This window comes from Lontra canadensis, unplaced genomic scaffold (assembly GCF_010015895.1).
Source record: "Lontra canadensis isolate GAN:19392208 unplaced genomic scaffold, GSC_riverotter_1.0 scaffold107, whole genome shotgun sequence".
Taxonomy (NCBI): Eukaryota; Metazoa; Chordata; class Mammalia; order Carnivora; family Mustelidae; genus Lontra; species Lontra canadensis.
This window is the reverse complement of record NW_022631101.1, coordinates 4477045-4496533: the sequence shown is the minus strand read 5'-3', so window position 1 is coordinate 4496533 and position 19489 is coordinate 4477045. Positions and strand designations below refer to the sequence as shown.

General features: G+C 53.4%; 1 protein-coding gene across 1 annotated transcript; it reads right to left on the bottom strand.

Moving 5' to 3' along the window:
* Positions 1 to 970: 970 nt before the first annotated feature.
* Positions 971 to 19416, bottom strand: CPT1C (carnitine palmitoyltransferase 1C). The gene is made up of 20 exons (XM_032839056.1): positions 18852 to 19416; positions 18240 to 18317; positions 17976 to 18130; positions 14204 to 14343; positions 12464 to 12635; positions 12125 to 12226; positions 11897 to 12034; positions 8033 to 8110; positions 7692 to 7799; positions 7492 to 7576; positions 6737 to 6932; positions 6410 to 6592; positions 5715 to 5820; positions 3938 to 4054; positions 3490 to 3654; positions 3119 to 3253; positions 2322 to 2474; positions 1771 to 1884; positions 1539 to 1631; positions 971 to 1290 (listed from the first exon to the last, which is right to left on the bottom strand). Exons 3-20 carry the CDS (start codon positions 18114 to 18116, stop codon positions 1105 to 1107), a joined length of 2412 nt encoding a protein of 803 aa, XP_032694947.1. The 5' UTR covers positions 18117 to 18130; positions 18240 to 18317; positions 18852 to 19416; the 3' UTR covers positions 971 to 1104.
* Positions 19417 to 19489: the final 73 nt, after the last annotated feature.

Sequence of the window (19489 nt, the reverse complement as noted above, 5' to 3'; positions counted from 1 at the left end):
AAAAAAATGGGGCTTGGGGTCATAGAGTATGGGAATCATGGCAGTGGTGGGTTGGATCATTGGGGATTTGGTGTGGTTAGATGGGGTTGGTGTTGACATAACTGCGGCTGAGCTGGTGGGGGTTGTAGGGGTAGTGGGGGTAGAGTGGAGGTGTGATCAAGGAGTGTGCTGTTTAAAGTCATAACTATGGGTCAGGTTCAAGTTTGGGTTATGATGGGGATGGGATGGGAGTTTTAGTGGGGTGATGGGAGTTTGGGGTTGGTCATTTTCATGTTGGTCGTATGCTCTGAATTGTGGTTGAGTTTTTGGGTGTAGTGGGGTGTGGTGTTTTGGAGTTGTTAGTTGTTGGGGGGGCGGGGGGGAACATTAGGTAGTGCATTTCCTGGTTATGGGAGCTGAATCCCTCATCGAGATAGAGGTTGAAATGGCTGGGGTTGGGGTTGAGTAATAAGAATCTTGAGTGGTTGGGCGCCTGGGTGGCTCAGTGGGTTAAGCCTCAGCCTTGATCTCAGGGTCCTGGGATCGAGTCCCACCTCGGGCTCTCTGCTCGGTGGGAGTCTGCTTCCCCCCACCCTCTGCCTGCCTCTCTGCCTACTTGTGGTCTCTGTCTGTCAAATAAATAAATAAAATCTTTAAAAAAAAAAAACAACGAATCTTGAGGGGTTCATTTGAGGGGTGTCAACTAGAGTGAGTGGAATGGTGTCGATTTTTACTTTTGGGGCAGGCAGTGGTACTGGGGCCGCAGGAACTGGACTAATGAGAGTTTGGGGAATTGTTTGGCTGAGGTGGGCCTTGGATGCTTAGCTTTGGTGTGCAATGGAATGGGCAGGGCTGGGGGTTGTAGCTGAAACTGACTGTAACTGAGAATTCAGGTTGGGCCTGGGGATGGAGGGGAACTCTTCTCCTTCTCCACCCTGATCCTCACCTCTCCTACCCCTGCCCAGCCCAACAGCAAGGCAAACACCACAAGCCCAGCTTACGGATCTTTATTGGACCAGATGTGGGATTTTCCAAACCCAAACAGGCCACCTCTGTCCTGCACCAGCCCAGTTGTAAAGACCCTCTCCCTAGTTCTTGGGGAGACCAGCTCCGTGCAGGGAGGGGTCAAAAGTTGGTGGATTTTGTGGTTGCCTTGGAGCCCCTCCTGTGGCAGGGGAGAGAGCTACCCCCGTGCCCCGAGTCCTCCTCCGGTAACCCTCCGCATCTGGGCTTAGGACGCTGTCCCTCCTGGAAGAGGGAGGCTACGTCCAACAAGGCATCCTCAATGTGCTGTCCCAGTCGGTGGGAGTCCTGGAAGGAGAAATACATCATGTCCAGGAGAAGCTGGGAGAGGGGCTCCTCGGCGCTGGAAAACAGGAGGGCTGGTATCCCTGATGCCCCGGTCAGAGGGAGGAGGGGGCTGGGCTTCCTGGATCATAGGGGCAGCAGGGAGCTGGGATTCTAGACTGGTTGGTTCTAAGAGTGGAGAGAGTTAGGAGTCCAGTCCCCTGGGTCCTGAGGGAGGATGGTCCAGGGGTGTGTGTTCAAGTCTGTCTCACCGTTTTTGTGCTAGATTTTTTGCTGGAGATATGGAAGGTGATGGTGTCATCCCCCATGAAGATGTACGAAACGCCATAACCGTGGTCATCGGCCTGGAGAGGGACAGAGGGAGGGGAACCAACTAGCCTCCGAACTCCTCCTCCCCCACGAGGCCGGAGTGCAGAGCCCCAGTGCCCTTCTCCCTCAGGGCCTAGGGTCCAGGGAGGTGGGGTCAGGCCCAGATCCACTCACAGGCCCGAATCCACCACCAGAGGAAACGTAGTCAGGGTAATTGTGGACGTCAAACAGGTGGATTTGCTGAACAGGGATCTGGCTGGTGGCGAGTTGCCACTGCTCTGAGTGAACCTGAGGGGCAGAAGACGGGCGAGCCTGAGACAAAGACGGACAGACCCACCAGTCCACGCCCCCTTGGCTCAGCTCCATGCAGCTCTAGCCTTTTCTCACCTCTGAATCATCAAGTTTCTCCGCCCTTCCCCTCCCTGACACCTGCCCTTCCACTCCTTTTGGAACACACCTCTCGGCTTCTGCCTGATCCCGCCCTTTTCTCAGGTCTTCCAGGCCGCACCTCCTTTCACCCCGCACCCCCACTGGCCACGCCTCCTCTTCTCCCTGACACCCCCCCATCCCCTCCCCTTCTCTTTTCCCCTTTTCCCTCTCTGGGCCCCCTACCGACTCTCTCCTGTAATACCCCCCTTTTCCCACCTCACCCTCCTTGTCCTGAAGTACCCTTCTCCTCCCATGGTTCCCCTCTTCCATCTCTAACCCTTTCCCTGCACCCCAACCTGGTCCAGAAAGGGTGAGCGCAAATGGAGAAATTGGGACACGATGTAGAGCGCGAAGAGGTGGCGGTCAACTCCCTGTCCGCTCATCGCTGCCTTCAGCAGAGCCTGGTGCTTTTCCACCGCCAGGCGGAACAGGGCACGGCGCTGGGGTTCCTGGGGTCCCCCGGGGAGAGGTGACAGGTCATGGAAAGACAGGAAGTGGGCTTACTGCTGGGGCTTGTCACATACCCCTGGTGTCAACCCAGCCTGCAAAATCCCAGCAAGGCAGGGATATCAATTCTACTTTACTAAGGGTAAACAGGCTCAGAGAGGGGAAGTCACTTGCCCAGGGTCACACAGCAAAGCAGAATCAGGTAGGTTCCCAGGTCTGTCTGATCTAGGGTCCCAACTCCTACCACTGATCCAAAATAGGTAGGAGGAGAGGGAACAGAGGTACCCAGGGGGGTTCTGAGTAAAAAGGTTACATAGGGACTACAGGGGAGGGTACCAACAGAAGCCACAAGGTCACCTATTGGTTAAATAATCAAAGAGAGCTACATCGTGGAACCTAGAATCCCTGTTGGGTACTCCCCCAGTGCCCTGTGTGATCCGCATGAAAGCATATATCACACTCTGCTGAAATATCTCTGTCTCTCCCCACCAGTGAGTTCTTGGAGGTCAGAGACCAGGTCTGGTTCCTCTTTTGTCCTTAATGCCCATCATGGGGTCTGGTCCTCCGAAGGTACTCCAGAAATATTTACAAATGTAGGAATGAGTGTATGGAAATGACCAAAGCCTCAAACGAGGTCTTCACCCACGGTTTTCTCTTTGTCCTCCATGGCTCTCACGAAGTTGCAGGCCTCCCTTGTACAAGACCGCACCGTCTCTGTCCGACCTTCCAGGAACAAGCGAGTCATAGTCGACTCATAAGTCAAGCAGAATTCACCCCTGTCCTGGGGGACAAGGGAGGAGCCTGTCAGCTGGTCTCTGGAAATCTTCACAGACTTGACCCACCTCTGTGTAGGCCTCCCCCCTCCTCCCACTCAGGGAATATGTGGTCGGGAGAGAGAAATCAAGATGGCAGACCCCCAAGGGCAATGACCGAGAAGAGTCATTAAAGGGACTGACAAGGCAGGCCCAGGGGAACCAAAGTCCTGGCAAGGGGCTGAGGCCGAGGGCCCCGACTGACCCGGAAGTGGGCCAGCTGCAAGGCCACCTGGGTGAAGCTGTCTGAAGAGAGATGGCAGCGTTTGATGAAGCTCTTGCCAAAGTGGGAGAAGGGGAAGACGTGGCAGTCAATGTTTCCAGACAAGGTCTTGGCTCCCCTCAGGGCTAGAGAGATGGACAGACGGATCTGCCAGAGGAAGAGGGAGGGAGGGATGGCTGGGGTTACAGATGGGGTAGGGTTAGAGCTGGGAGTGGGGCTGGAAGTGGAGGTGGGAATCGAGTCAGAGTAAGGGTGGAATGCAGAAAATGAGGACAGAGACGAACATGTCACTGAAGGTCTGGATTAAGGATGGGGGTCAGGGTGGGACTGGGGTCAGGGTTGGGGTTGAGTTTGGAGGTGGGGATGAGCTTCAAGTCAAAGCCAGGGGGGCTGGGGGACTTGGAGGAGAGCCCCCCAAACCCGGTCTCACCTTTTCTGGAAGGTCCCAGTGCAGCCGCTGGGGCTGGGGCAGTGAGGGTTCAGGATGGCCCTTGCAGTGGCCGTCTGCCGAGTAGCCCAGCTGAAAACATTCCGTGGCCAGAGTGAACTGTGTACAAACGGAGGCTGTCAGAGTCCTTTCCTCCCTCTGGGCTGAGAGCCATCTAACCAGGGACTTCTTTTCATAAGTCCCTCTGGGGGTTAGCGGGTGGGAGGCAGTCCTTGGGAATCAGAAACCTCCAATGTTCACAGGTGGGTTCTCAGGATCAAGTTGATTGAGAGCAGGACTAATACTAACACTCAGAGGGGGCTTACTGACCCTTTGCTTCTGACTGGTAGACAAAGAGCCATCAACAGCTGCCCCAGACCTCCCAAGACACCCCATCCCCGCCACCCCCACTACCCCCATCAGGGTCCTGAGACAGGAGAGGAAGAGCCCAGCACAGCATGGACCTCCAGAGGGGGCCGCCTCCATTCTGATTGTTAAATATATATATATATATATATTTTTTTAAGAGTTTATTTATTTATTTGAGAGAGAGATAGCAAGAGCAGGGACAGAGGGAGAAGCAGACTCCCCTCAGAGCAGGGAGCCCGATGCAGGGCTCCATCCCAGGACCCTGAGATCATGACCTGAACTGAATGCAGAGGCTTAAACCCACTGAGCCACCCAGGGGCCCCTTGTTTCAATATTATAAACCAGGAGTTGGGGCGCCTGGGTGGCTCAGTGGGTTAAAGCCTCTGCCTTCCGCTCAGGTCATGGTCCCAGGGTCCTGGGATCGAGCCCCGCATCGGGCTCTCTGCCCGGCAGGGAGCCTGCTTCCTCCTCTCTCTCTCTGCCTGCCTCTCTGCCTACTTGTGATCTCTCTCTCTCTCTGTCAAATAAATAAATAAATAAAATGTTTTAAAAAAAACAACCAGGAGCACCTACCACCTGCCAGCCTTCCACTTAATTCTCACGGTAACTTAAGAAGAAGGGATTCACATCCCCATTGCAACGTTAGAAACATCAGAAGAACAGCTCACTTGGGGCCTAGGAGTTTCCAATGATCTATACCATATTCTATGTGACATCTCTTCTTTCAAAGTTGATGGGCTGAGACCATAATGTTGACAAGAAGGGTCTGAGGGGGGGCGCCTGGGTGGCTCAGTGGGTTAAAGCCTCTGCCTTCGGCTCAGTTCATGATCCCAGGGTTCTGGGATCGAGCGCCGCGTCGGGCTCTCTGCTTAGCAGGGAGCCTGCTTCCTCATCTCTCTCTCTGCCTGCCTCTCTGCCTACTTGTGATCTCTGTCTGTCAAATAAATAAATAAAATCTTAAAAAAAAAAAAAAAAAAAGGTCTGAGGGGTCTGAGGTTCAACTGAATTGACAGTTTCATTTACCAGTACCACTAAAGGGGGAAATACAGTGCTTACTGGGGGCTGCTCTTACGAGCTGAAAAGGGCCTCCCTTCCCCTCATACATGCCAGATCCCACCCTGGGCCCCATCCAACACCCTGTGTAACACTACGGAACAGCAGGAACCTGATAGGGCACAGACACCACACACTATGATTTAGGGACTACATAAAATAGAGATGCTAAGGTTCTTAGGATTGGATGGGAACTTACAGATCAAAGAAAATCCAGCCCTTTCAACCTGACGAAGGAAGACCCGAGGCTCCTGGTCCCACCTGAGCCTCTGTCTTCCCTCTGAGTGTAACACCCTGGAAAGGAAGGTCTTTGGAAGTGGGGCTGATGGTCCCCAGGGCAGGGGGCTGGCTCTCCTACCTCCCACATGTGTCCCGAGATGGGGCAGTCTGCCCACGAGTGCTCCACGCTGAGGCCCAGCTTCCCGTTGGAGAAGACAATCAGAGTGAAGGATTTGTCAAACCAGCTGCAGGGGGAGAACTCAAAGTGGTCACCAGGGACCCAAGAGGGAACTCAGGTACTCGCGTTCTGTGGGACATAGGAGTGTCAGGGTGGATGGATTTTTCTGGAACCAGGGTTGATGTGGGGCTCTCTGAGAGGGTGGGGTCTCTACCAGGTGGTCTAGATGGTTTCTGGGCATGTCTAAGGTTTGTTAAATTGGAAGATTTGGGGGGGAACATGCCAAGAAAGGGTCAAGGCTCCCAAGTTGCTGAGAAGTTAGGGGGCCTCTTCTGGGAACCTCAGAAATCAGAGTGATGCCTGGGGTGCAGCTAGGTTGTTGACTGAGGATCTTTAGGTAGGAAGTCCCACAACCGAGGTCCTGAGTCTGGGATGCCTGGATGAAAATCGAAGGATTCTGTGGTTCTGAGCCTGAGGTCCCCGGGCTTGGGGTTCTGGCTTTGGGGTCTCTAGGTCTGCAGGTCCAGGTCTGGGGTTCAGTGGTCCTCAGATCTGGGGTCCAGGGTCTGCTTGTCTAGTGTCCAGAATCCCAGGTCTAGATACCAGGTTCTGGGGTCACTGGTTGGGGTGGGGTTCAACTCCAGGGGCTGACTCACCGGTCATGGCCCCTGCCAGCCAGGAGGGCACGGGCATAGGCGTCCAGTGAAGCTGCAGGGTCCTCCCTGGTGAGCCCCGCAGGCTCCGAGTCCAGTGATACAAAGAAAGCTGCTCCTTCCACGGCCTCCAGCGCGTCCTCAGCCTGGATCTTCAGGGAACTCCGCACCTGAGCCCACATATCCCTGGAGGGAGAGTGGGGGAAGACACGCGCCTGAGCCCAGGCCACCCCTGCACCCCGCCCAGCTTCCGCCTGGTCCCCTACCTTGCCTCTCCCCAACCTCCAGAGGGTGCCTGGGCCTCCAGGTCCCCTGACCTCTTACTCTCACCTGGGTGCGGCGGTCAAGGCTGCCAGATGCTCCTCCTGGGGGCAGGCGGGGGAGGGGTCATCCAGGATTCGCTGGAACTGCTGCTCCAAGGCCCGTGGGGAGAGCAGGCCGCTTGGGGAGTGGGTCCCCACACGGAAGAATCGGCCTCGGTGGAAGACAGCCACATGTCGGCTGTCCCGGAGGTGGCGGATGTGATCTGGGGGGAGTCGGGGGGACAGAAGGGCAGAGGGCAGGAAGGTCAGATACACTGCAAGAATAAGAACCATTTAGGGTGCCTGGGTGGCTCAAGCGGTTACGTGTCTGACTCTTGGTTTTGGCTCAGGGCATGATCTCAGGGCGGCATGATCTCAGGGCAGCAGGATCCAGCTGTTCCAGGCTCCCTGTTCAGCTGGGAGTCTGCTTGGGATCCTTGCCCTGCCCCTCCCCCTCCTCCTCTGCTCTTCCTCACGCCACCCGGCGCATGCACACACTCTCTCCAAAATAAATTAAAAAAAAAGATAAGAACCATTTATTAAGCCCGTCCTGTATGGCTCACACTGTTCTAAACACTCATTGAACCCTCCCGACCCTATGTACCCTTATTATCCCATTTTAGAGATAAGAAAACTGAGTCTCAGAGAGGGCTATAACCTACCCGAGATCACACAGCTAGGGAGCAACGGTGCTGGGATTCGAACCCAGGAGAACATGCGCTCAACCCTATACTGTATGTATACTGTATGCCTCAGTCAGCGAGAACGCCAGAGGAACCTCACCTTTTTGGAGGCCAGGAATGCGCGTGGTATTGAATATCTTCTCGTACTGGGCGGAGCACAAGGGCCGCATTCCCATCAGTAGAGTCTGCAAGAGACCATGGGCTCAGGAGGACGCGACCTGCCAGGACCCACATGGCCACACAGCCACAGGACCACAGCCTCCGACCCCAGCCCGTGGGTCGGGGAGAGGGGGCTCTCACAGGCAGGATCTCCTGGCGGTTCAGCCGGTGGCGGTAGAGGAGGAGGGCATGGACGGCGTTCCCAGCACGAGCGGCCTGCACTGGTGTGGGAGTGACGTACAGGAAGTCCTGGGGGCCAGCCGAGGGGACGGCAAAATGCCTGGGATCAGGTCAGGGCCCTGCTCGGGGCACAGACCCCAAACACAGATGCTGACCCCAAAAGGCGGCAAGATGGTGAATTAGACTCTGATTGGGGTCACTGACCCTAAACCCCACTTGTTACAGAGATATCCCAACCCTAGACCAGTGGAGCTAAGAACTCAGCCCCTTCCCGGCTCCTAATCCCGTTCTCCCCCTCTCACCATCATGTAATAGTTACTGTTCACCATCAGCGAGTGCCGGGAGCGCAGGTACACGAATTCTTCCCACCAGTCACTGACCTAGGAGTGGGGCAGAAAGACACAAGGCTGGGGCAGCTGTGGCCAAGGTCGGGGGGTGGGTCAGTGGGAGCGGCAAGATGCCCCAGACTTTGCCTTGCCAAACAGGGGGGTAGAGCTCAATGAAGGAGGCCATCATGATCAGTAACTAGCAGTAACCTATCAGTCCAACAGTTGGGGAATCTGTTAGCTAACCCGTGCTACACTCATGTCCTAGAATATCATCAAGCTCTCCAAACAGATCAAGGTGCACCTATCTGGCTGCTGTGGAATGAGCGAGCACTGAGACAGCTGCTGACTAAAAAAAGCTAGGTGCACAATAAGATATGTGAAATGATCTCATGTAAGATTTTACTTATTTTTTTTTAAGATTTTTAAAATTTATTTATTTGACAGAGAGAGAGTGTGCACAAGCAGTGGCAGCTGGCAGGCAGCAGGCGAGGAAGAAGCAGGCTCCCCACTGGGCAGAGAGCATGACCCGGGGCTCGATCCCAGGACCCCAGGATCATGACCTGAGCCAAAGGCAGATGCTTAACTGACAGAGCCAGCCAGGTGCCCCACATACGAGATTTTTAAAAAATACCACCGAGACCGAAGTATCCATCAACAGATGAATGGATAACGAGTGTGGTCAATCCATACATAGAATAGGTTGGGGTTTTTTTAAAAGATTTTATTTATTTATTTGACAGAGAGAGAGATTACAAGTAGGCAGACAGAGACAGAGAGGGGAAGCAGGCTCCCCGCTGAGTGGAGAGCCCGACGAGGGCCTCGATCCCTGAGATCATGACCCAAGCCGGAGGCAGAGGCCTAACCCACTGAGCCACCCAGATGCCCTAAAGTGGGTTTTTTTAAAAAAAGATTTTATTTTTAAGTCCTTTCTACACTCAATCTGGGACCCAAACTCACAACCCTGAGATCAAGAGTCACATGGTCCACCAACTGAGCCAGCCAGGCGCCCCTGCGATGGAATGTTCATTATAAAAAGGAATGACAATGGGGCACCTGGGTGGCTCAGATAAGTGTCTGCCTGTGCCTCAGGCCATGATCTCCGGGTCCTGGAATCGAGTCCCACGTTGGGCTCTCCGCTCAGCAGAAAGTCTGCTTCTCCCTCTGACCCTGCCACCCACTTGTTCTCTCTCTCTCAAATAAATAAATAACAATCTTAAATAAAAATAAATAAAAAGGAATGGATACCTGATGTGCACTATGACATGGGTGGACCCTGAAAACATCAGTCCAGGTGAAATGAATCAGACAGAAAAGGACAAATCATGTATGATCCTACTTACACGAAAACTCTAAAACAGATTCCTAGAGGTAGTAAGTAGACTAAAGGTTACCTGGCACTCTGGGTAAGTGGGAATGGGGATGTGTACAGAGTTTCTCTTTGGGATGTTGAAAAAGTTCTGGAAATAGATTGTCGTGATGGTTCCACGACATTGCAGATGTACTTAATACCACCGAACTGCATACTTAAAAACGGTTAAAATGGTAAATTTTGTATTTTGTCCATTTTACCACAATAAAAATTATATATGTTATATAACTTAAAATTACACATAATTAGGGGCACCTGGGTGGCTCAGTGGGTTAAGCCTCTGCCTTTGGTTCAGGTCATGATCTCAGGGTCCTGGGGTCAAGCCCTACATCAGGCTCTCTGCTCAGCAGGGAGCTTGCTTCCCTCTCTCTCCCTGCCTGCCTCTCTGCCTACTTGTGATCTATGTCTGTCAAATAAATACATAAAATCTTTAAAAAAATTATACACAATTATATAAATAAAATTTATATTATATATAAATACACATTATATATATAAAATACACTTATTATATAAATAAAATTTATATAACATAATTCAAAAAATAGTTAAAAAGTCTGATAAGATAGCACCGTGTCAGACTGTAGTTGGCCTTGTTTTTTTTTTTGTTTTCTTTGTTGCATTTAAGGTAATGGGGTATGTTATAATGGGCAGTGCCTTAGAGATACAACGAAATATATACAGTGTGTGTGTGTGTGTGTGTGTGTGTGTGTGTCCATCTGAACACACATGAGCATATGTACTGACACAGAACCTGGCCCAAACAGCTTGAAGAGAAAAAAGTGTAAAAATTAAGGTCTGCCTTTCCTCCTACCCCTCCAGACATGACTCAGTCCCCTCCATGGAGCTTGTCTGACTGACCTTTCCATGCTGCTGCCCCTTGGGGGACAATGTTTCAATTTCCTTCTGCCCAAGAAGGTTCCGTTTGCTGTCACCCAGGCCTCTTTCCTGAGCCCTCACTCAGGGGTTGGGCTGCCCCAGGGCATCTCCCCACCACCCCCCAGGCACTCCCATGGAGCTCAATGGCTTCACCTCAAAGCTGCTCCCCTTCTCCCCATCTCAGGGAGAGCCCCCAGGGGAGGCCCGTGGGTGCCATCCTCGCCATCTCCCCACCCCCAGCTTGGCAGTCCCAGGGCCCTCCCCTCCTGCCTTCGAATCTGCCTCATCCCCCTCTCAGGCCTTGTCCTCTCCCCCTAACACCCTCTCCAGCCCCCCAGGCTCCAGTGTCTTCCCTCCAGTCTTTCCCGGACAGCAGAGGTGATCCCGACCCACCCCTGTGCAGAACCCTCCCATGGCTCCTTGGCACCCCCTAGAAAAAGTCCCAGGTCCTCAGCTGGAGTTCAGGCCTCTCCCCACCACTCCGCCGTGAGGATCAACCTTCAACCCTTTGTTTCAACCAGAGGAAAGCTCTCCTGGCTCCCAGCCCTTGCCCTGCAATCTCCTTACTTCCTCACCTCTCTCTGCAGACCAACTTGACAGATTCAACTTCTGTCCAGTCCTCAGGGCTCAGCCCTAAGAACTTCTCCTCCTGGAACCCTAATCCTCTCAGCCAGTGGTGGTGTCCCCAGACCACCCCATCCCTCAGACACTCACACCACCCAGTGTGTCCCTTCACTGCTACCTCCACCTCATCCCACGCTGACCGCGGCTATTTATGACTTCCCACAGAAAAGGAGACCCATCACCCCTGATTTGGTGAACTGCTGTCTTGTTCTGTGCCTCAGTTTCCCAAGAAACTCAAGTCAGAGTACTACCAAAAGCCTACTAGCTCCTCAACTCAGAATAGAAACCCATCTGGGGGAGGTGCCCTCGCGCAGAAGGAGCGGGTAAAACAAGAACATCTCTGGGGGCGGGGGCTCAAAATGTTTTTTGCCTCCTTCCAAGGGAGAGCTGAAATGTTGGGTAAGTCCTGGAATTGCGGTTCCAGTCCTGGAGGGTTGGGGGCGGGGCTGTGGATGTGGGCAGGCTCTGGAGGCGGGGCTGAGATTATTAAGTCAGACTCAGAACTTCGGAGCATGGGGTGGGGAGGCTCAAAATGTTGGCCCATAATGGATGGGGTTCAGAATATTGGAGAGTGGGGCGCCTGGGTGGCTCAGTGGGTTAAAGCCTCTGCCTTCGGCTCAGGTCATGATCCCAGGGTCCCGGAATCGAGCCCCGCATCTGGCTCTCTGCTCGGCAGGGAGCCTGTTTCCTCCTCCCTCTCTCTCTGCCTGCCTCTCTGCCTACTTGTGATCTCTCTCTGTCAAATAAAATAAATAAAATCTTTAAAAAAAAAAAAAAGAATATTGGAGAGTAAGAGCAGCATAGCGGAGCATCTCGGGCTGGGTTTAAACTATAGGAGTGGGGGGGCGGGGCTCAGAGTATAGAGCATGGGGCGGGGTGTGGGCGGGGCGTGGGAGGGGAGGGGCCTAGACCTACAGGTGCTTAAGGAGCCCTCAGAACCTTGCGTATCCGAGTCTGGGACTCACGTAATTGGACGCCCACCAGGACTTGAGCTGCAGGTACCACTGCAGCAGCGATGCCTGCAGCCGCAAGAATTCCTGCGCAAGGACGGACGTCCAGTCGAAGTCCTCATCGGAGAGGACGGGCCGGACCGATTCCAGGTACTGAGTGGCAAGAAGAGGGTAGGTCACGCCCCCTGCCCTCCCCCGCCCGCCCCAGCCCTTCCCAGGTGGAGGTCCCCCAGGCAGACCCACCTTGCGCACAGTGTCCTGCACGGAGGGCACGGGCTGGCGTGGCAGGGAGCGCTGGTAACTGAAAAGCATTGTTTTGCGGCCGGAGAAGATGCGGACCAGGGCCTGGAGGGAAACGGGAATTAGGGGGTCATTACACCCCTCACTAGGGTGGGGGACCAGGTTTGGGGGTGGTGTGGCAACCTACAGAGAGAATGGAATAGAGACCCAGAGGAAGTGGGGGGACAGAAGCTCAGGAGGAGGTGGACAGGGTCCCAGAAAGGTGGGGACAGAGACCAGAGAGGAGACAGAGAAGTGGGTCCCCGGAGGGCCTAAGCAGGGAGGGCTCTGCCCCTCACATACCAGCCAGGTCTTAGTGGGTGAGGACATGGCTCCGTGGGGTTCAAGGAGCCAGCCGTGGTAGGACAGAAGCAGCCTCAGGGCCACGTGAAGCGTAAAGATCAGGGCTCCCCACAAGCACGAAGCAAACAGCGCAGCTGCCAGGACTCCCCGAAGCCTGTGGTGCTGCCCACCCCTGGGGGAGTGAGAGAGAGAAGGGGCCTGGGTTTCCCGGGCCCTCGGCCTCGGACTGCTCCTCTCCTCCAACCCCACCCAGCCCTTGCTTTCCCGAACAATGACACCAAAGCTCCTAAAATCACTTCCCATGGAAACTGATAGGTACTTAGTAAGTGGGAGCTGGTATTTTTTTTTTTTTGAGGGACACACACTTGGGGTGCCTGGATGACTCAGTTAAGCGGCTACCTTCAGCTCCCGCCATGATCCCAGGGTCCTGGGATGGAGCCCCACCTCAGGCTCCCTGCTCAGTAGGAAGTTTGCTTCTCCCTCTCCCTCTGGTCTGCCTCCCACTTACATGCTCTCTCTTTCCCCCTCTCTCAAATAAATAAAATCTTAGAAGGAGAAGGAGAAGAAGAAGGAGGAGGAGGGGGAGGAGGAGGAGGGGGAGGGAGAAGAAGAGGGGGAGGAGGACGAGGAGAAGAAGAAGAAGAAGGGACACACTTCTCTCTCCCAGCATCAAATTATACTTTAAAGCAATGGTTCTCAAAGTGTGGCCCTTGGCCAAGCAGCATCTGCAGGGCCTGGAAGCTGGTTGGAAATGCAAATCCCCGGACCCCACCTAGACCTACTAGGACAGACTCTCTGGGGCTGCCCCCGCCATCAGTGTTTGAACAAGCCTCCCAGGTGGTTCCAACACACACTCAGGAAATGCTGATCTGCGGATCGGAAACTATTGCAGATCAGCAAGTTTGCAAAGCTGCATCAGACGCGCGAGCAAGGCCCACCTGGAGGACTTGGGGCCCTTATTTCCCCTCTGTAGACGGGGTAAATCTAGACTTCCTGGAAATTCCTACCTCTGATCCTGGTCTGCCCTTTGGGACTGTCTGTACAAAACCGGAACCTTCGTCCCAGGGAGGACCAAGCCAAGAATTAGAACCATTAGAACCTGTCAGTTCCCCTGCACCTGGGCTCCAAATCTTTCCCCAAAATGACAATTACAATAACACAACCACTCCTGTTTAGTAACCTCCTGGCACTGTACCGAATGGATCACGTGCATGCTTTTTTTAAAGGAATTTATTTGTTTATTTATGTATGTAGGCTCCATGCTCAACATGGGGCTTGAACTCACGACCCTGAGATCAAGTGTCTCATGCTCCACCAATTGAGCCAGCCGGGTGCCCCCCCAAAAGGGGCATCCTTTTGTTTCATTCTCCCAACCACCATGGGAACCAGTTATTATTACCTGCATTTTATAAATGAAGACTGACAAGAGAATAACATCTCTTGCCTAAGAGCACCGCAGAACTCCAACTTTTGTCAGTACATAAATAACCATATCTGGACATTTTCTAGCTTGTCAGTGTCCCTCTTAGCAAGAAAGGGAGGAAATCACCTCCATTTTACTCATGCCATACCTTTATTAATCGGACCCAAAGTAAATCTCAGAGGTTACTTTTCTTTTTATTTATGTATTTGTTTGTTTTTGAGGTTACTTTTCTTTGGCACGCATTCCACACTGAGAGAGAAACTCACTGGGTGGAGGGAGAAGAATTAGGGATACTAGGCTCAGATGGGGGAGCTTACCAGTCTGGCAGCAACTCTTTGATCTTTTCCATCAGTCCTAGAGAAGGATCCAGCTGGAGGAACCAGGCGAGCTGGATTGCACTGAAGAGGAAGAGCCAGCTGAGGGGGCTGGCAGGGAACACACCCGTGAGAAAGTCATTCTGTGGGGAGGAAAGGGCACCCATTCAATCAATGATCCCTCTTCTGAGCAACATTCTTAGATACTGTCAGAGCACCCAGCATGTGCTGAGCCCCGAGCTGGGTGTTCAAGACCCAGGGGAAACCAGACAGATCTGGGTCCTGCCCTCAGGGAGGTGAGTCAGGAATGAAGTGAGTGCTAATGGACATAAGGCACAGGAGCCCTGCAGAGGCGAGTTGCTCAAATTGAAGAAATCAGGGAGGGTTCCCTGGAGGAGGTTACTCTCAGCCAAAATGATCCCCCACATGCCAAAGGGTCTGGAGCTCGGTAGGCCTTCTAGAACTACATGACCATGGGATGAATGAAAGTCCTGGGGTACTAACCAGACTCCCAGGGAAGTGCCATGGAGATAATTAACACTTAACCAAGTCTGACGACCAAGCACCATCATTGTTCTAAGCACCACCTACAAGAATTAACTCTGAAAATCCCCCAAGCAACCCTGTGAGGTGGTACTTAAGTGACCTCATTTTGCAAAAGAAAACACTTAGGTCCAAGGTCACGCAGAGAGCAGGATAAGATCTACTGTTAGTGGGGGTACTGGCATCAGGGCTCAAGAAATCGAGTTCTCTCTTTTCCCCACATTTAGCAGCAGAAAAGCCTCAGGGTTCATGGATGAGAGCTTGGGCTCTGTCACTAACAAGCTAAGTGACCTCAAGCAAGTGGCTTCCCCTCTCTGTCTCAGTTTTCTCATCTCTAGAATGGGAACAATCCCAGTAGGGGGCTCACAGGGCTGTCATGAGTGTGGGATGAGAAAACGTCCTTCAGCAAATGCTGATCACAGTCCTACAGCAGTGATGAGACAGCAAGAGTCCTGCTGTTCTGGGGGACAGAGACAACTGCTACCCAAGAAAAAGATTTAGGGTAGTGTGACAGAAGGCAGTAGAATATGGAGAAAAATAAAGCCAAAGAGGCTGCGGGGGTGGGGGAAACTGCATAGCTCAGAGCCAGGCACACAGTAGGTACTCAATAAACATGATTACCATGACCCGTTCTGTTGCCACTCTGCCTCTCCTTGGGGATTTATTCACTTGACGATGTTTCTTTGGTTCGGCCAGAAAAGCTTATGTGCAAACGTGGTGATTTCATTGTTTATGATTCCTTCTTTTTTTTTTTTTTAAAGATTTCTTATTTTAATTTATTTATTTGACAGACAGAGATCACAAGTAGGCAGAGAGGCAGGCAGAGAGAGGGAGAGGGAGAAGCAGTCTCCCCACTGAGCAGAGAGCCCGATGTGGGACTCGATCCCAGGACCCTGGGATCATGACCTGAGCCGAAAGCAGAGGCTTTAACCCACAGAGCCACTGAGGCGCCCCTATATTCCTTATTAAGGGCAGCTATAGGTTCCTTTATCTGCTGCTCTGAATTGTGGTAGAACAGGGGCTTCATAATAAGGGGAAATGTCTCCCGAGCACTTCCCAAGGACCAGGGGCATCAATAAATCATGTCATTGCTCCGCTGCTCAGTAAGGTAGCAGTAATATCACTATGACCACTGCACGGGTAAAAAAAAAAAAACTGAGAAGACAGGAGTTTTGAAGAACTTGTCCAAAGCCATGGAGAGGCCACTGTGAATCCCCTCAAATCATCCAGAGGGTCTCGGGACCCTAATGCGACAGATACAAAGCAAGGTGTCATGTCCCACGTGCTTTGGGAAACCATCTCGGGAGTCACTCTGACCTCCTGCTGATGAACCACCCACACGGACGCTGTCCCACATGCTTGGCCCAAATGACCCACTGCACGTGATGCACGACAGCCCTGTGGCACAGGTCATTATTACAATAATCAGTTAATACTAATAAGAGAGTCTGGGGGGACACAAAACTAGGGGTCCGAATAGTCAACAATGCAGCACCAGTCAAAATCCACCCACAAGCCTAGAAATTGGAACAGTGGTTGCCTTGAGTGGGGGGCGCGCCCCAGGAAAGGGCTCAAAGGAACATTCTAGAATGGCCTGTCTTGTTAGGAAGTTGGTTACACAGCTGTTGTCAAAATTCAAGGGCTGTGGGGATGCCTGGGTGGCTCAGTGGGTTAAGCCTCTGCCTTCAGCTCAGGTTGTGATTTCAGGGTCCTGGGATCAAGCCCCACATCGGGCTCTCTGCTCAGCCGGGAGCCTGCTTCCTCCTCTCTCTCTCTCTGTCTGCCTCTCTGCCTACTTGTGATCTCTAACAAATAAATAAATAAAATCTTTAATAAAATAAAACAAAATCTTAACAACAACAACAAAAGCTCTTTGGAGGTCTGGGGTAGGGGCTTTCTATCCACTGGAACAGATATCTCTCTATTTTAACAACTCATAAGGCTCTAGAGGTCCCATCCAGCCTGCCCAAACGTCTCTGCTTCAGGACATTCTCCAGGCCCCGGCCACCCCCTCATTTAGTGACAACGCCCCCAGCCTCCCTCTTCCAGCCTGGCTCTACTGTTCTTCCCTGTTCTGGCGGTGCACAAGTCACGTGATCTGACATACTCGCCATCTTGCTTATTTCTCCCCTTATTGCCTTCTCCTCCAACTAACTCTAAAGTTCCACGAGGGCAGGATTCTGTCTTGCTCCCTGTCATGTACCCAGTGTCCCAAGCAGTGACAGACCCTTAATAAATGTTCCATAGATATCTGATTAATGAATTGAGAACAATATTATCAAAAGCTAACACTTTCTCCGCACTTGACACAGGCCAGGTGCTTAAGTGTAAGAATTCACTTAAACCTTGAGACTGTACTGTGGGGGGAGTGTTATCATCGCCCCCTTTTGACATGCGGGGAAACTGAGGCTTGAAGAGGTACCCTTGCCCAAGGTCACACAGCCGGTAAGTAGCTGAGCCGTGATGCAAAGTCAGGCTTGGCCAACCCCACAGGTGTTTAAGACTCGTGTTCACAGATAGGACATGACCACCAGGGGGACTCTGGATGCTCTAGAACTGGGGACCCTGGGGGCAGGCATGAGCTCTGGTTAGATGTTGGGCATGGGCATTCTAAAGCAAGGGCAACGAGCCCAGACCAGGACAGCAGGGTCTGTAGCGATAGAGAAGTGTGGATATAGACATTTGGAGGTTCACATCTGGGAACCATAGGGAAGGTGCACTGCCTACTGGAGACATGTACTGGGGATTCAGAAGCAAGGGCAAGGAGGTGGCCCCCAGACCCAGGGACAAGAGCTAGGGGGAAGAAGGGCCCTTCAGGACTGGGCTGCGGGCTGACCAAGATCTTGATCAGGTCACAGTGTTCAGAAATGATCACCCAGTTTAGAACCTGGAGATGAAAGGGGAAGCTGAGGGGAGCACCATGGGGTATGGGGTATGAATTCTAGAAATTGGGTGGAAGCTGGGTTGGGGGTGTGAGGAAAGGGGAAGTGGTCCAGGAAGTGGTGTTAAGAGGTAAATAGAGGTTCCCAGTAGGTGAGGTTGAGGGTTCCCAAGTAAGCCTTAGAGAACCCAGAAATGGCTATTTAAGGGGTTCTAAAAGTCGACAGCAAAATTCCCAGAAGGGGGAGATAGGATCCCATTAGTGGAACCACCAAGATGCTGGAGGTGCGCCTCGCCCACCCCAGAACCTAACTGGATTCCTGGAAGGAAATCAAGCCGTGGCCCTCCTCACCCAGAAGCGGGCGAGGTGCCTTTTCCAGGAGCGCAGTCCAGAGAGGTAGATCTCCTGCAACACGGGGGCACTGAGCTCCACTTCGGCCCCGTCCGAGGTCATCGAGGGTCGGAAGCCCACAGCCTGGTGCGCTTCAGCCATGTCTCGCTAGAGCCCTGGGAGGTGGACAGAGGGTCATTCTCCATGTCCCCAGCCTCAGACCCAGGAGTCCGGGTCCCAACCCCCTCCTCCTTACAGACCCAGGAATACAGGACGGCGGCTCACCCTTCCTTAACCACCTAAGGGGTCTTGAAGGACTTGGCCAGACACCTCCGGTGTTGGAGGGACGTCAACTGGGGACCTCTGTGAACGCATAGAGAGCCAGGAGGAACAATTCGCGTTAATCCCTTTTGCGGTTCTGCTGAGAACGAGGTGCAAGGCTGTGCGCCCCTCCCCATGAAGGACTTTCAAGATTCAGGGTTGGGGGCGGGAAACCGGTCCAGGGTTGAGTTGCGGGGTCTAGAGAAAAACATCAGTCCGAGACCCATTTGAAATGAACACCTGCCAGACGTTGGCACCGTCCGCCCCATTTCCGCTTCCCATGCCGGGGCGAGGAGGGAGGATGGGGTGGGTGGGGAGTGGCGGGGGAGGAGCGGGGGCGGGTGGCGGGTGGGGAATATCTATAAATTCGTCCGCTCTAGGGCGTCCCCCTCCCCCCGCGCTGGGGACTGGAGGGGAAGGGGTAGAAAGCACCCTACTGCGCATGCCTCACAGCCAGGGACGCTGAGGCTGTGAGCGGCTGCGAGCTTCGAGGACGGGTGATGGAGACGCCCGCACGCCCAACACAAGCCACAGGCCTCCAGGCCCCGCAGGAGCTCGGGCCCCTCCGATACTTACCACGCTGAGTCAGAGGTCCGCCGATCCGATCCTGGAGACCCAGCCCGAGCACAGCCCCCCACCCTCGATTTAGAGTGCCAGACCCAAGTCTCCCACTTGCATATGTCCAATCCCAGTGCGACTAGTCCACGACTTGGTCGTCGGGCCTCCGGAGCTTCTGGTCGCCCCCAATTATCCAACATCCAGGAATCCGGGTTTCTGCCTCGCGTGCGCCTTGCGGGGTATTCCAGTCTCTGGCTTTATCCCCGCCCCCTTCTAACCCTCTGCGTTCTATCCCCGCCCCCTCGAATCCCAGCGTCCAATCCTCTCGCTCCGTTCGAGCCCTAGTCCTCAGTCGTTTTCTACTCCGCCGGATTTCTCCACCGTTGGCTTCCCCGGTTCTAAGCAGCTCCTCTCCTCCAAACCCCAGGTTCTTGGGCTTCCCACTCCGCCTTGTCTCACTCTCCTTCCTCTCTGCAAAACGAGGCTCAGCTTGGAACTCACAGCCCACATTTGGGCACACGTAAAGTCACGCGCGTGGGTATCGAGCCAGAACGAATCAAAGTTCTACCAACCCGAGGAGGGAGGGCTGTTCTGTGGGTTGGGTCAGCCCCCCGGGACCGCCCACAGAAAATGCAGCTGCGCGGACTTAGTGGTGC

What these genes read in the sequence shown, in the direction of transcription:
- CPT1C (XM_032839056.1), bottom strand. Translation starts at nt 18,116, where the DNA reads ATGGCTGAAGCGCACCAGGCTGTGGGCTTCCGACCCTCGATGACCTCG. An exon ending in GGCACCTCGCCCGCTTCTGG is followed by an intron (nt 14,344 to 17,975) that starts GTGAGGAGGGCC and finishes TCCTCCCCACAG; the next exon opens with AATGACTTTCTCACGGGTGT. An exon ending in ACTGGGACCTTCCAGAAAAG is followed by an intron (nt 3,655 to 3,937) that starts GTGAGACCGGGT and finishes TTCCTCTGGCAG; the next exon opens with ATCCGTCTGTCCATCTCTCT.